General features: G+C 35.7%; 1 protein-coding gene across 1 annotated transcript in view; it reads left to right on the top strand.

Moving 5' to 3' along the window:
* Nucleotides 1–1,183: 1,183 nt before the first annotated feature.
* LIN28B (lin-28 homolog B) overlaps nt 1,184–11,503 on the top strand; it is a 112,828-nt gene continuing 102,508 nt past the window's right edge. The window contains exons 1-2 of the mRNA XM_017543777.2: nt 1,184–1,443; nt 10,562–10,613. Of these exons, the coding sequence (XP_017399266.2) occupies nt 10,577–10,613 (37 nt within the window). The 5' untranslated portion in view covers nt 1,184–1,443; nt 10,562–10,576. The remainder of the gene's footprint in view (nt 1,444–10,561; nt 10,614–11,503) is intronic.

Raw genomic sequence — 11,503 nt, 5'->3', positions numbered from 1 at the left:
TGACCAGGATGGTCTCGATCTCTTGACCTCGTGATCCACCCGCCTCGGCCTCCCAAAGTGCTGGGATTACAGGCGTGAGCCACCGCGCCCGGCGTGAACTGGCCTTTATTAGTCATTTTCAAATGAAAGTATTTTCACTTGAAAACTCTTCCACTTTTAATTTTTTTTATATCCTGTATTTTAAACTTTTGAACACATTTTTAGTTTGCTGAAATATTTAATCCCTTAAAACAGTTCTACAAAACAGTCCAGATTACAAGCCTATATTCGATTTTTGTAGCTGGTCAGATAATGATCGACCGGTACTGTTTAGTTCTGAGAGTCTAATGAGAAACTACCCAAAGTATCAGAAAGAAGTATAAAATTGTCAGGTAGAAAATTATAGGACAGAAAGCAGTAATATTTTGGGAACATATACCAAAATACCAAGACTAAATATATGTGTGTCACAGTATTTTTGGCCACAGATCTTGTGGCTCTTTGAGTGATTATTAATTTGACGTTGAATATCTTACTGTTTTGGAAAAGGAACAGCTGACATTAGGTTCCCCAAATTTCTGGCATTGTCTACGATGCTCATTGGATTCTGAAAAACATTACTATTATTACCTGGAATTGTGTTGTTAGGAATGATGTCCAGAGCATCTGTAGTAAAAGAAAAACGGGCCTGGGCTTCATATATAATTTTGGTACCTTCTTACAGTTTCAACACACCAAGGTTGTCAGGTTGGGGAGCAAGGAGTAACATCGCGCCGCCTACCTCCAGGCGCGCCCTAGGGACCGCCATGTGAACTCCCCTCCGGGACCGACGCCGCGCGCAGAGCCGGGCGTCCCAGGCCCAGGCACTCGCAGCCTCCACCAGAACAAACGGCGGCAGCAGCCGTGCGCGCCCACGGCCTGCGCGGGTACGCGCCTTGAGGGGTCGGGGGCGCCTGTTGTAAAGCTCCACAGCGGCCGCGCGTGCCCGCCCGGACCTGGAATGAATGGAAGGTTCAATCTCGCGCGCTCGGCGCCGGCAGCCAATGACGCGGCCGGGAGCGGCGGCGGGCAGGTGTGCGCGTGCCGCCGGCTGACGCAGAGCTCCAGTCGAACCGCCTGCTGCCGCCGCCGCCGCGCCCCGCGCTCCCCCACCCGGCGCAGCCCCCTCCTCCCCGCGCCCGCCACTCGCCGGGCTGCGGCGGCGGAGCGGTGGCGACAGCGGATTCCGCGCCCAGTGGCCGCGCGCCGCTCGGCTGTTCGCGTCCCCTTGCCGGCTCACAATGTGCTGACCCTCCTGGCCCCGCCGCGCGCCTCACTGGTCTCCCGACCGCCGGGCTCCCTCAGGAAGTGACAGATTCCAGGCCCCTTCCTCCGCCCCGTCCTGCGGGACTGAACGCCACACACGTCCTCACACCCTCTCCCCCCTCACACCCAGGCTAGCGACGCGACCATGAGGCCCCGGAGGTAAGCAGCCGGCCCCGCGGGCGCGCGAGTGCGAGCGTAGCCGGGTGTGCGTGCGGGTGCGGACGCCGCTCGCGGTCCCGAGTCTGGCACGTGAGCAACGTCGAGGGGAGCTCTGTGCTGAGGAGCAGGAAGAAAAGAGGAGGCGCGAGCGCCAGGGAGGGGCGAGGACTGGGCACCGCGGGGAAGTGACAGGTCTCGCAGCAAGTTGCGGTTCGGGAGCCGGCGCGCCGCGTCTTTCCTTTGCCGGCCCTGATTTATTGCCCCGGTGCTGCCACTAAGACGCGGGCAGTTGATGTACTTCCGGGTTCACACCTTTCTTTCCCCGCTCCGTGCTGCTGGGTCGGCGCCCGCTGTGGGCACTGCGTCGCCAGAGCGGCCGCCCGGGCTCGCCGCTGCCGCTGCTGCTGCTGCCGGCGGCCGGAGCCCGCTCGGAGCGGGAGGGCAGGGCGGGATAGGGCGGGGGGCGTTGGCGACTCGGGTGCTTGGAGTGGTGCGGCTCGGGCTGCGGTCCCGGCGGCGGGTTCTCGCGGCCGGTGCGGGCTTCTCTGAGACGCACGGGGCCGCGCCGCCAGGGGGCGTGCGCACCTCCCTTTTGCGCTCCGCAAACAGAGCTGCTTTGTACCAGGCAGGCGTCGGGGATCGTTTTTGCTTCGGTATCGGTGATGTAAATTCATGAATTAAAATTAAGGATTTTGAAGAGAACGGAGAAGAACGTACTTGGATTTATGTTGTTTTTGAAAAGGAAAGACCAAAGAAGAAATGATACGTTTGCAGGAGCATTGACTGACTACTGACTGGAACATTGGATGCGGGTGCTTTATGAGGATTTGTACTCCAAAAACTTTTTTAAAAAATTGCACGTTGGTAAATATTGAGTGTTTTCGAGTAAAATTTAACAGTATGTATTTAGTGCCCTTATTGCGGAAATTTCTTAAATGTAAGTCCGCCATTTTGAATTGTTTCATGTAACACTGAATGAAATCTTAGGTGCCTGTGTTTCCTTGAGTTCCATTCAGTTCTTTGTGGATTTGTTTTCATACTTAGGTTTTTAAGGTTGCCAATTATTATTACTGTTCATGGACCTAAATAATCCACTGAAGATTTTTATACCTATTATTGTTAATGCAAGGGAAAAATAAATTGTGCTCGTGTTCTATTGTAGTTTTTTATTTCTCTGTCACAAATACTGTGGAAGTGAAAAATACACCTGACAACTAGTATTAGAATGAATTTAAAATGTTTTACAACATTGCTGAAAAGATATGACGTAAGGTGATTTTTAATCAAGAAAATCTTAATGTTTCATTTTTTAGTGCAGGTTATTACCATATTTACTTAGATAATGTAAAAGTGCTTTTTTAAAAAGCACATTTTTACGTCCAACAATAAGTACAAAAAACATCACAGTTTTATGAAAGCTTTCAGGGAAATTTTAAAAGTTAAGGGTGAATTCTTGGAAATATATGCCAATTTGTATTTCAAAAATATAAAATTTGTTATGAAATTTATGCCATTTTTTTCTTCTGTGGATTTGTATAGATTTTATAGAGGACTTGTATGATAAATTAACAAAGGGAATGTAATAATCAGTATTCCATTTTCAATAATACACCCTTGTCCATCTTATGGAAAGTTCTTGCTTCTTAAATTATTTGTCATTGCATGTATGAAATATAGCAATCCAGTGTGCCTAATTCCCTACAGAGCTTTAGAAATGAAACTGACACAAGGCCTCTTCTAGCATTTAGTGGGGAAGAGGCTATATTACCAATGAATAAAAAGTTTTATTTGACTTTTCCATTTTGCAAGTGGGATCAGCTAATCTTTGCTTGACAATATAAGGTCATAAAAATTTAAGTAATTGGATTGGTTTGTAAAGCATATTGGTTTTTGGTAACTGCTTATAGGTGCGTCTCAATAGATCTGGAACCAAATGATTCAATGATTATATTCTCATTAATCCTTGTCAGACGGTATGGTGTCTTATTATATATGTTCTCTGCTAGACTTCTTTCAGAAACAGTAAGAAGTTTATTGTGAAATTAGTCAAGATTTAAATTAAAAAATCTTCTAGGTTGTGAGGCAAGATATGGTCAATCTTATACTTTGCAAGGGAAACAAATTGAGATTTAAAGTAGTAGTGCTCAAAGTTAGTCTTCAGAATAACTTTTTAAGTGTGTTGCACATGTAAATTCCAAAATACAGTGAATTTAAGGTTGGCTTTTTTTTTTTCCTGTTTACTCTGAGGAAAAAGAAGATTTAACAAATCTTACCTGCCTGAAAGTTTGATAATGCTTGGTACCTGATATGGTAACATTTTTAGGGATTTGTGATACACTGCTGTCATAATTTACAAACCATGATTAAAGGAAAAAATAAGTTATTAAATAAAACAGGTAAGAATAACAGTCTTCAGGTGTGAGACTGATGTCTCTTTAAAAATAATTGTGAAGTGCTAGGCAGAGCTACCAAATTTGGGGACTATTAGCAAGTTCAGGTCAGGAAATGATCTATAAACATTTATCTTAATCCAGAGTTGAGTTGATTTAAAAAAAGGAACATGGGGACACAGAGATTAATCAATCTAGAAGTAATTAAATTATTGATAAGATAGTGGTGTTACAAATTTTTGGACAACTGAAGTGTTTTCTTATTTGGTATTTTTCAGTAGAATCTAATTTTAAAATTCTCATAAACTCAGTTTTCTTGTTTAAATGCTTTCGAACCTGTACCTTATTTTCTTGCCTTTTAAAGGGACTATATTTTCTTTACAAATAACTACTGTTTTTGATGAATCACAAAGTAAGGAGTTTCTAGCTTTCCAAGAAGAACAATGGAAATTCTTTACATTCAGATACTTAAGGTTGATTTATATGAATAAGTCTTGGAATATATGAAATGCAGAATCTTACAGTTTTGAGAACCTTGCCCACCATGTGCTTGTGTACATGTACATTATTGTGTTGGATTTCTCTGGCACAATGATGCTTGACAAAGTCGCTGGCCATAGTGCTGAATCAAGACAGCCATATTGGTCACTGCTAAATCTGACTGGAAACTGTACAGTACACGGAAATAGTGTAGGGGTTCAAATAGCATCATGACCATAGGAAATGTATGCATATGTATTTCATAAATATTTTTATTTTTTTGCTTTTCACCTAGTTGAATTGGAATCATCAGAAATTTTGATAGAGAAATGTTATCCCTGAAGTATATTAATTTACTGTGTAGCATTGATTTTGAATAATGTCAGTAAAATCAATAGGATCAATGCTAGAGGTTTTCTGTTTCTTTGAAAGCTGCCACTTGCAAATGATGACAAGATTTTTAAAACCATTTTAAGCAACTACTGATTTAACTCAGAAACTACAATTTTGTTGACACTACTGTAAGGTGGTAGAGTATGAACTTGATATTTGCAGTTTTTGATTTAGGTTCATATTCTGGCATTATCAAAACCAACATCAAAATATGTGATTATCAAACTTAATCAAATTAGAAATCATTCATGAAATAAATTCCACTTAAAAACATTAAATAATTTTTAAAATAAGAATATAAATTTTGAAATTATAATGATACTGACTTGTCATTTTGGGGAAATTTTCTATTGTTTGAAACAGGACAAACACCAGGCTTTCAATGCTCAAAATATTACTGTGCTCTATATTATATGAAATGAGTACTAGTATGAAACCATTGTAGAAATTACCTGAAAAGGAATGTTGTAACCCATTTACTATATCAGTAAAAAGTACTATTTTAAGCATATAACTTTTACATGATTCTTCTAAAAATAGAATGGGTTGTTATGCAGCATCATCAAATTAAGGGTCAAAGGTGACAAATCAGGACAAAGGGCATGCAGCTCATTTTCAAGCAATCAGTTTCTAGTTTTTTCTTAGCAGAACAAAAGCTTAATTATATGGAAAAAAAAGACTTAATGTTGAATGGCCAGTTCTAATGGTGGAAAAATAAGCTTACAATTTTCTAGATATTTTCAGATCAGTATTACTTTTACATACTTAATTGGAAAGGCAAGAGCTGAAACACTACGTTTATATTTTTTGGACATTTTTCTATGCATCATTTGTTCAGATTCTACAAAATCATTTTAACTAAAATGTTCTAGACTGTATAGTTTAAAAAAATAGACATTTTGTGGATTGAACATTTTAGAAAAAATCTGTAAATTATGTTTTGTCTTTTGTACTAGTCTGTTATAATCACCTCTGCTAGTTAAAATCCTATTATTTTTATTTGGTGTTACGTTTATTACATCAGTAGGTCACGCAGCGTTGTAAGGATGAGTAACTTGTAAAGTATCTCTTTATCTTTATTAAAATGTTTATTGAAAATATTTAGAAGACACTAAAAGTTCTCAGTTGTTAATCTCTGGTGATGATATAAATTTTGAACCATTAATAATGTTGTATATTAAAACTTAAAATGTATGTTAAATAAAATTTTCTTATTATTGTAATTAAATAGAAGTGTTCAGTTTTACCTGGAATCATTTTTGTTTACTATATCAAAAAACCACTTTAAAGTTTTGTCTTAAAGTTATGGTGGGCCTTTAAAATATATGTGATTACCTTTTTTAAGACAGGAATTTTGCCATTATTTTGATCTTTTTGATCTGAAACCACTAGTGCTTCCTTTTACATTTCTTTACTGTGATCTAACAATGAGCTGTGAGCTTGATTACATAAAACTATTATTTCATATGTTGGAAGATAAAAACACATTAGCAAAACTATGCTGTGGCTCAACTGTTACAAATTTTTAAGCTAAAGAATTGTATTTACCAACTCATCTAGTGCCATAATATTGCCTTTAAACAATTTTGAAAATACGCCAGTCGTCTTAAATTATTACTCATTTGTTTTTATTTTCCAAAATAAATTTGTTACAGTATTTGAAGAGAGTGATAGAGCTATCCATATCTTATATAAAACCAATACAACTTCTATTTGTTAAAATGATTTAGAAAGTTAAATTTATCTCCATGATTCAGCAATGTCACAAATACCCTCTGATTTAAGGTTGTTTCACGTGATATATTATAAATTAAATAATATATTTTATAAAAAGAATGAAATATAAAAAGTGCTTTTTTTCTAATATAAAATTTTCTGTTCTCTCAATAATTTAAAAAATATTTCACCAAATGTAAAGCTTCTTGTTTTCAAATTCTAAATATTTTTAAGCTGTAGAAAGTCATGTGTAACTATTTCTCTTACTTTGAAGTAGATTATTCTGTTTAGATTTTCTATTCCTGTGTATGATTGAGGATACATGAGCAACATCTATAATTAAAGTAGGATATTCAGTTAAGCTGCAAAATAATTTATCCTGATTTTACTGAGGCAGCGTTTGAATTTAGTCTATTGACTAATCGCAAAAAATAATTACAGTAAGGTTGATAGATATTAAATGTTCATTAAGAGAACAGTTTAAGAAAATGCTTTCATAAAGTACTTACATTCACTTCAGTGTTGAACTTCCACGTTTAATATATTTGATGTGTGTATATGTTATATTTTAAGTTATAGTCAATTTACATCAGTATTGTGCTTTAGGTTTTACTCTAGTGTTAGTGTAATATTAATATATTTGCTATATGATTTTAAGTAGTGTTATTTTAAAACATTTTCTCCAGCTTGGAAATAAAAATCTATGCTGCCTTCCAAAGAATGTAGTTCAGTGATAGTTGAGACGTACTACAGCTTAGTTTTTCTTAAAACCATAAAGTGAATATTTATTATAGTAAGTTAGAATGTGCTTTATACTTATATTATTTTAGAAAATGCTGACTATAACAGAAACAAAAAATTATCTTACTTTTTAAAATGTTGAAAAATTGAGATGAGAATAAGTAATGAAATAATTTTTCTTACAGTGAATATTATTCTTTATTGTGAAATCATTTTTGTAACTTTAAAGTAACTTTTGCATTTCTTAGTATTAGAAATAAAATTAATGTGATGTGAATTGAAGTAAAATTCTGAGTAATGTGAAATGTCGTAGTAGTTTATTTTTATTGGTCCCTTCATTCTGTAAGCTTCAAAGAGCTTGGCAATTTTTTATTTTTATTTTTTGAGACAGAGTCTTACTGTGTAACCCAGGCTGGTGTGCAATGACCGGATCTCAGCTCACTGCAACCTCTGTCTCCCGGGTTCAAGCAATTCTCCTGCTTCAGCCTCCGAGGTAGCTGGGATTACAATCATGCACGACTACGCCTGGCTAATTTTTGTATTTTTAGTAGAGATGGGTTTCACCATGTTGGCCAGGCTGGTCTCAAACTCCTGACCTCAAGTGATGCACTGGCCTTGGCCTCCCAAAGTGCTGGGATTACAGGCGTGAGCCACCACACTGGCTGGCAATTTTTAAATGAATTACAATGTATAATTCATAATAGCAATCATTTTCCTTTACTTTTAGTTACAACAGTGGATTTTAACAATGAACGATATATAATGTATTTGAGAAGAATATTGTTATGTTTTAATAGGAAATGTGACTTTAAGAATGTTTGTGTTGGATACTGTTTATAATTTAGTCACTCCTATAGCAGTAAATCATATATTTAAAATAAAATAATTGTAATTATTTTGTATATATGCATTTTATATTTGTAACATGTATATTATATTTGTAAGAGATTGTCTATCCAATTATTTTTTATGAAAAGATGGTTTAACACAACATTTTGTGTACAGTTCCTTTTTTTTTTTTTTTATAAAAGTCAGCCTAGGAATAATCAACCCAGGTACAGGAATTCCTTGTCATTGGTTCAAAAATTATAATGGACACAAAATATCAGAATTATGATAATGAGTTAAATAGGCACAGTCTCTCTAATCACAAAGCATAGAGTTCAGTTGGGAGAGAGAACATTTTCATGGAGTGTTATAATAAACTACAGTGTATACTATTACATGGTGGAGACATTGTATTCAGTATGGGACAGTATGAAAAAGAGCTCTAAGTAGAGATCTAAATGGTGAACAGAGATTATTCTAGTGTAGGAGCAGAGAAGTGTATTTTGGGATTTTGCAGGTTTAGGTTTTTGTTTTCTAAGAAAACCTAATGAACTCTGTTAAATAAAATATTTTACCAAAATTTTTTCAATATAAATACTTGTATAAAATTTGTGGCTATTTTTGGAGTATTCATGCATTTGAAGAATTATTTAACTCCTGATATTTCTTTTCAAAAAACAGTCACCTAGAATAAGAATATAAACATTTAAAATTATAAATATTTTACAGCTTATACCTGTCTCGTTCCTATCATAGCTGTTCAGTAAGTATTGGATGGATACATCATAATATCTATATTTAAACTTAATTCTATTTTTTGTACTCTTGTTTTTGAACAATTTTATACCATTAACATCAGTGAAGTACAATAATTGTGAAATAATCTCGTTACTTTTCCTTTGAAACGAACATTATTAAAACTAGTATAACCAAGAACATCATATGTAAGTTTGAATAGTAAAAAATCTGAACATTATTATCAAATTGGCTTTTAAAAAAAACTCCAAAAGCTTATAGTTAGAGCTCTTGAATTAAATAGCATTATTTAGCTAACTTTCTTACATTATTTGATTTTAACTTTATTAAACCTACTATTTGTGATAATTTGTCCAAATTATTTGCAAAGGTTTTTTATAAACCTTATCTATTGTGTTTACAGATCTTTAAAACATGTTGGCTTGAATTCTTCTGTAAATATAAGCAGGTAGGATTAAGAATAGGCTGTGGACTATTAGAATAGAAAGGCATAAGCTATAGTTGTACTGAAATATTCATGGACAATAATTAAATATACTCATAAGCCAGATGTGCAAAATAAAACTTGATACAGGATCAATTTAAAGGAAAGCTCTATTTCAATAAGTGTCTATAATGAATTTTGTTAAAGTTAGGATCTGTCATTATCTTGTATCTTTTGGTTGTAAACACCGGATAACTGAAAGATTTAATGTACAGAGGTTCACATGCCTTTTGTTCACATTCTTCCTCTATTTTCAAATTTAACTCAGTGAGATTGTCATCCTTTGTGAAAAGGGTCAACATTCAGTAGAACTCTGCACTTGGAAAATTCTCCATTTCCTCTTGAGAAGAAAATTAGATTGCAACTTAAAGAATTTGTACAGAATGGCTTTTGTGTGTGTGTGTGTGAGAGAGAGAGAGAGAGCGAGCGAGCTGATATAGTAGATACGGTGTGTAAAAATTGTCTTAAGGAAAGACAATTCTGGGTGTAGCAGGTGAGTGTATGCATGTTCACACCAGTCTGTTTTATAAACCTTCATAACTCTGACCCAAGGATAAAAACAATAATTTAGTAGTCATCAGGAGTTCCTCTTCCAATCACTATACTTCATTACTATATGTAATGAAGTATACATTATTGCAAGTAATAATGCAATTATTATTTATTGCAAGTTTTATTGTGTTGTGGCATCTGCCAATGGATATATTAAAAACATCAATATTTACTCATATTTAAAAAATGACAACTGTTTGCTTTTTAAACAAACATTAACCCATTTAAAAATATGGGTTAATGCATACTAGATACTTTCAAATATACTTAATGATTAAGTGTATTACCATTAATGTAATTTTTCATTCACTTGACTGTAACAGCTGCAATATCAATTTTATGGTACCATCATTAGATTCTCATGATTTGTCTTCTAAAATGTATCTGAAGCGAATAGTCAGGTTCTTCAAGAAACATGATATTCTAGGTTAAGTAGATTTTAACTGTGCTTGGAAAAACTAGTGTTTTTAAATTACAGTGTAAAATTAAATATTAAAATTTAAACTGCATTGTTCATGAAATTGGTATCTTTTGACTACATGTTAATGGTCTTAAATGTTCTTTAAACCAGTGTCCTCTAGTAGAAATACAAGGCAAGTATATGCCAATTGGTTACCTAATTTTGCTAGGTGAGTCTTAAATTGTAAAAAAAACTTTACAGGTCTCTTCACAAAGTCAGAACCTGGGCATTTTATTGCTTTCTAATGGCCATTAGGATGAGGAAGAGGCAATTAAATAGGCAATTAATGTAGTACTGACTTGAGCTCTCTGATTTTAGGTTCTTCAGAAGAAGATGAAGCCATTCAAGCAGGTTTCACCAGCCCCAGCCCCAGCCCCAGGTCAGTCTTTTTTTTTTTTTTTTTTTTTTTTTTTTTTTTTTTTTTTTTTTTTTTTTTTTTAATGTTTTAAAAGATCAAGGTCACTAGAGGCATATGGGAACTTGACAGCCCTCAGGAATTCTTCATCCTTTCTGCTTTGGCAAGTTGGATACCAAGTCCTCCTATACTCCATCCTGATCTCTCCATCTAAAAAACTGGTATTCCCACAAGAATTACATGGATGACCTCTTCTAATTAACTACTTTCCCCCACTGCCACTTTTAGCAGTACTGTATTTTGTGATTCCTTTTTCTGTAACTTAAGCAACATAGATAATAGATACTTAAATGTTTATGGAGATTAATGAAAAGTACTCATGGCTTGTTTATTTTTGTAACTCCTAAAGTAAAATAGGTACTAACAGATACCTGCTGAACTAAATAAAAAATGAAGACATGGTGCTGTTTTAAAATAATTTATCATAACATAAATAGCACAATATAATACATTAGACATTTTGAGGAAATTTTTCTTATCCAGGAAGCTCTGTGTTGCTTTTCTTGAACATATATCAGAATTTGCTCTTCATGAACATATATCAGAATTTGCTCCTCATTTTCATGCTGCAAAACTGAGTCATTTGAACTTTAATATTTTATTTTATTTTATTTTATTTATTTATTTTTTGAGACGGAGTTTCGCTCTTGTTACCCAGGCTGGAGTGCAATGGCGCGATCTCGGCTCACCGCAACCTCCTCCTCCTGGGTTCAGGCAATTCTCCTGCCTCAGCCTCCTGAGTAGCTGGGATTACAGGCACGCGCCACTATGCCCAGCTGATTTTTTGTATTTTTAGTAGAGACGGGGTTTCACCATGTTGACCAGGATGGTCTCGATCTCTTGAC

This window comes from Cebus imitator, unplaced genomic scaffold, assembly GCF_001604975.1.
Source record: "Cebus imitator isolate Cc_AM_T3 unplaced genomic scaffold, Cebus_imitator-1.0 Scaffold160, whole genome shotgun sequence".
Lineage (NCBI taxonomy): Eukaryota > Metazoa > Chordata > Mammalia > Primates > Cebidae > Cebus > Cebus imitator.
The sequence above is the reverse complement of the archived record's forward strand: the minus strand, read 5'-3'. Positions and strand labels throughout refer to the sequence as shown.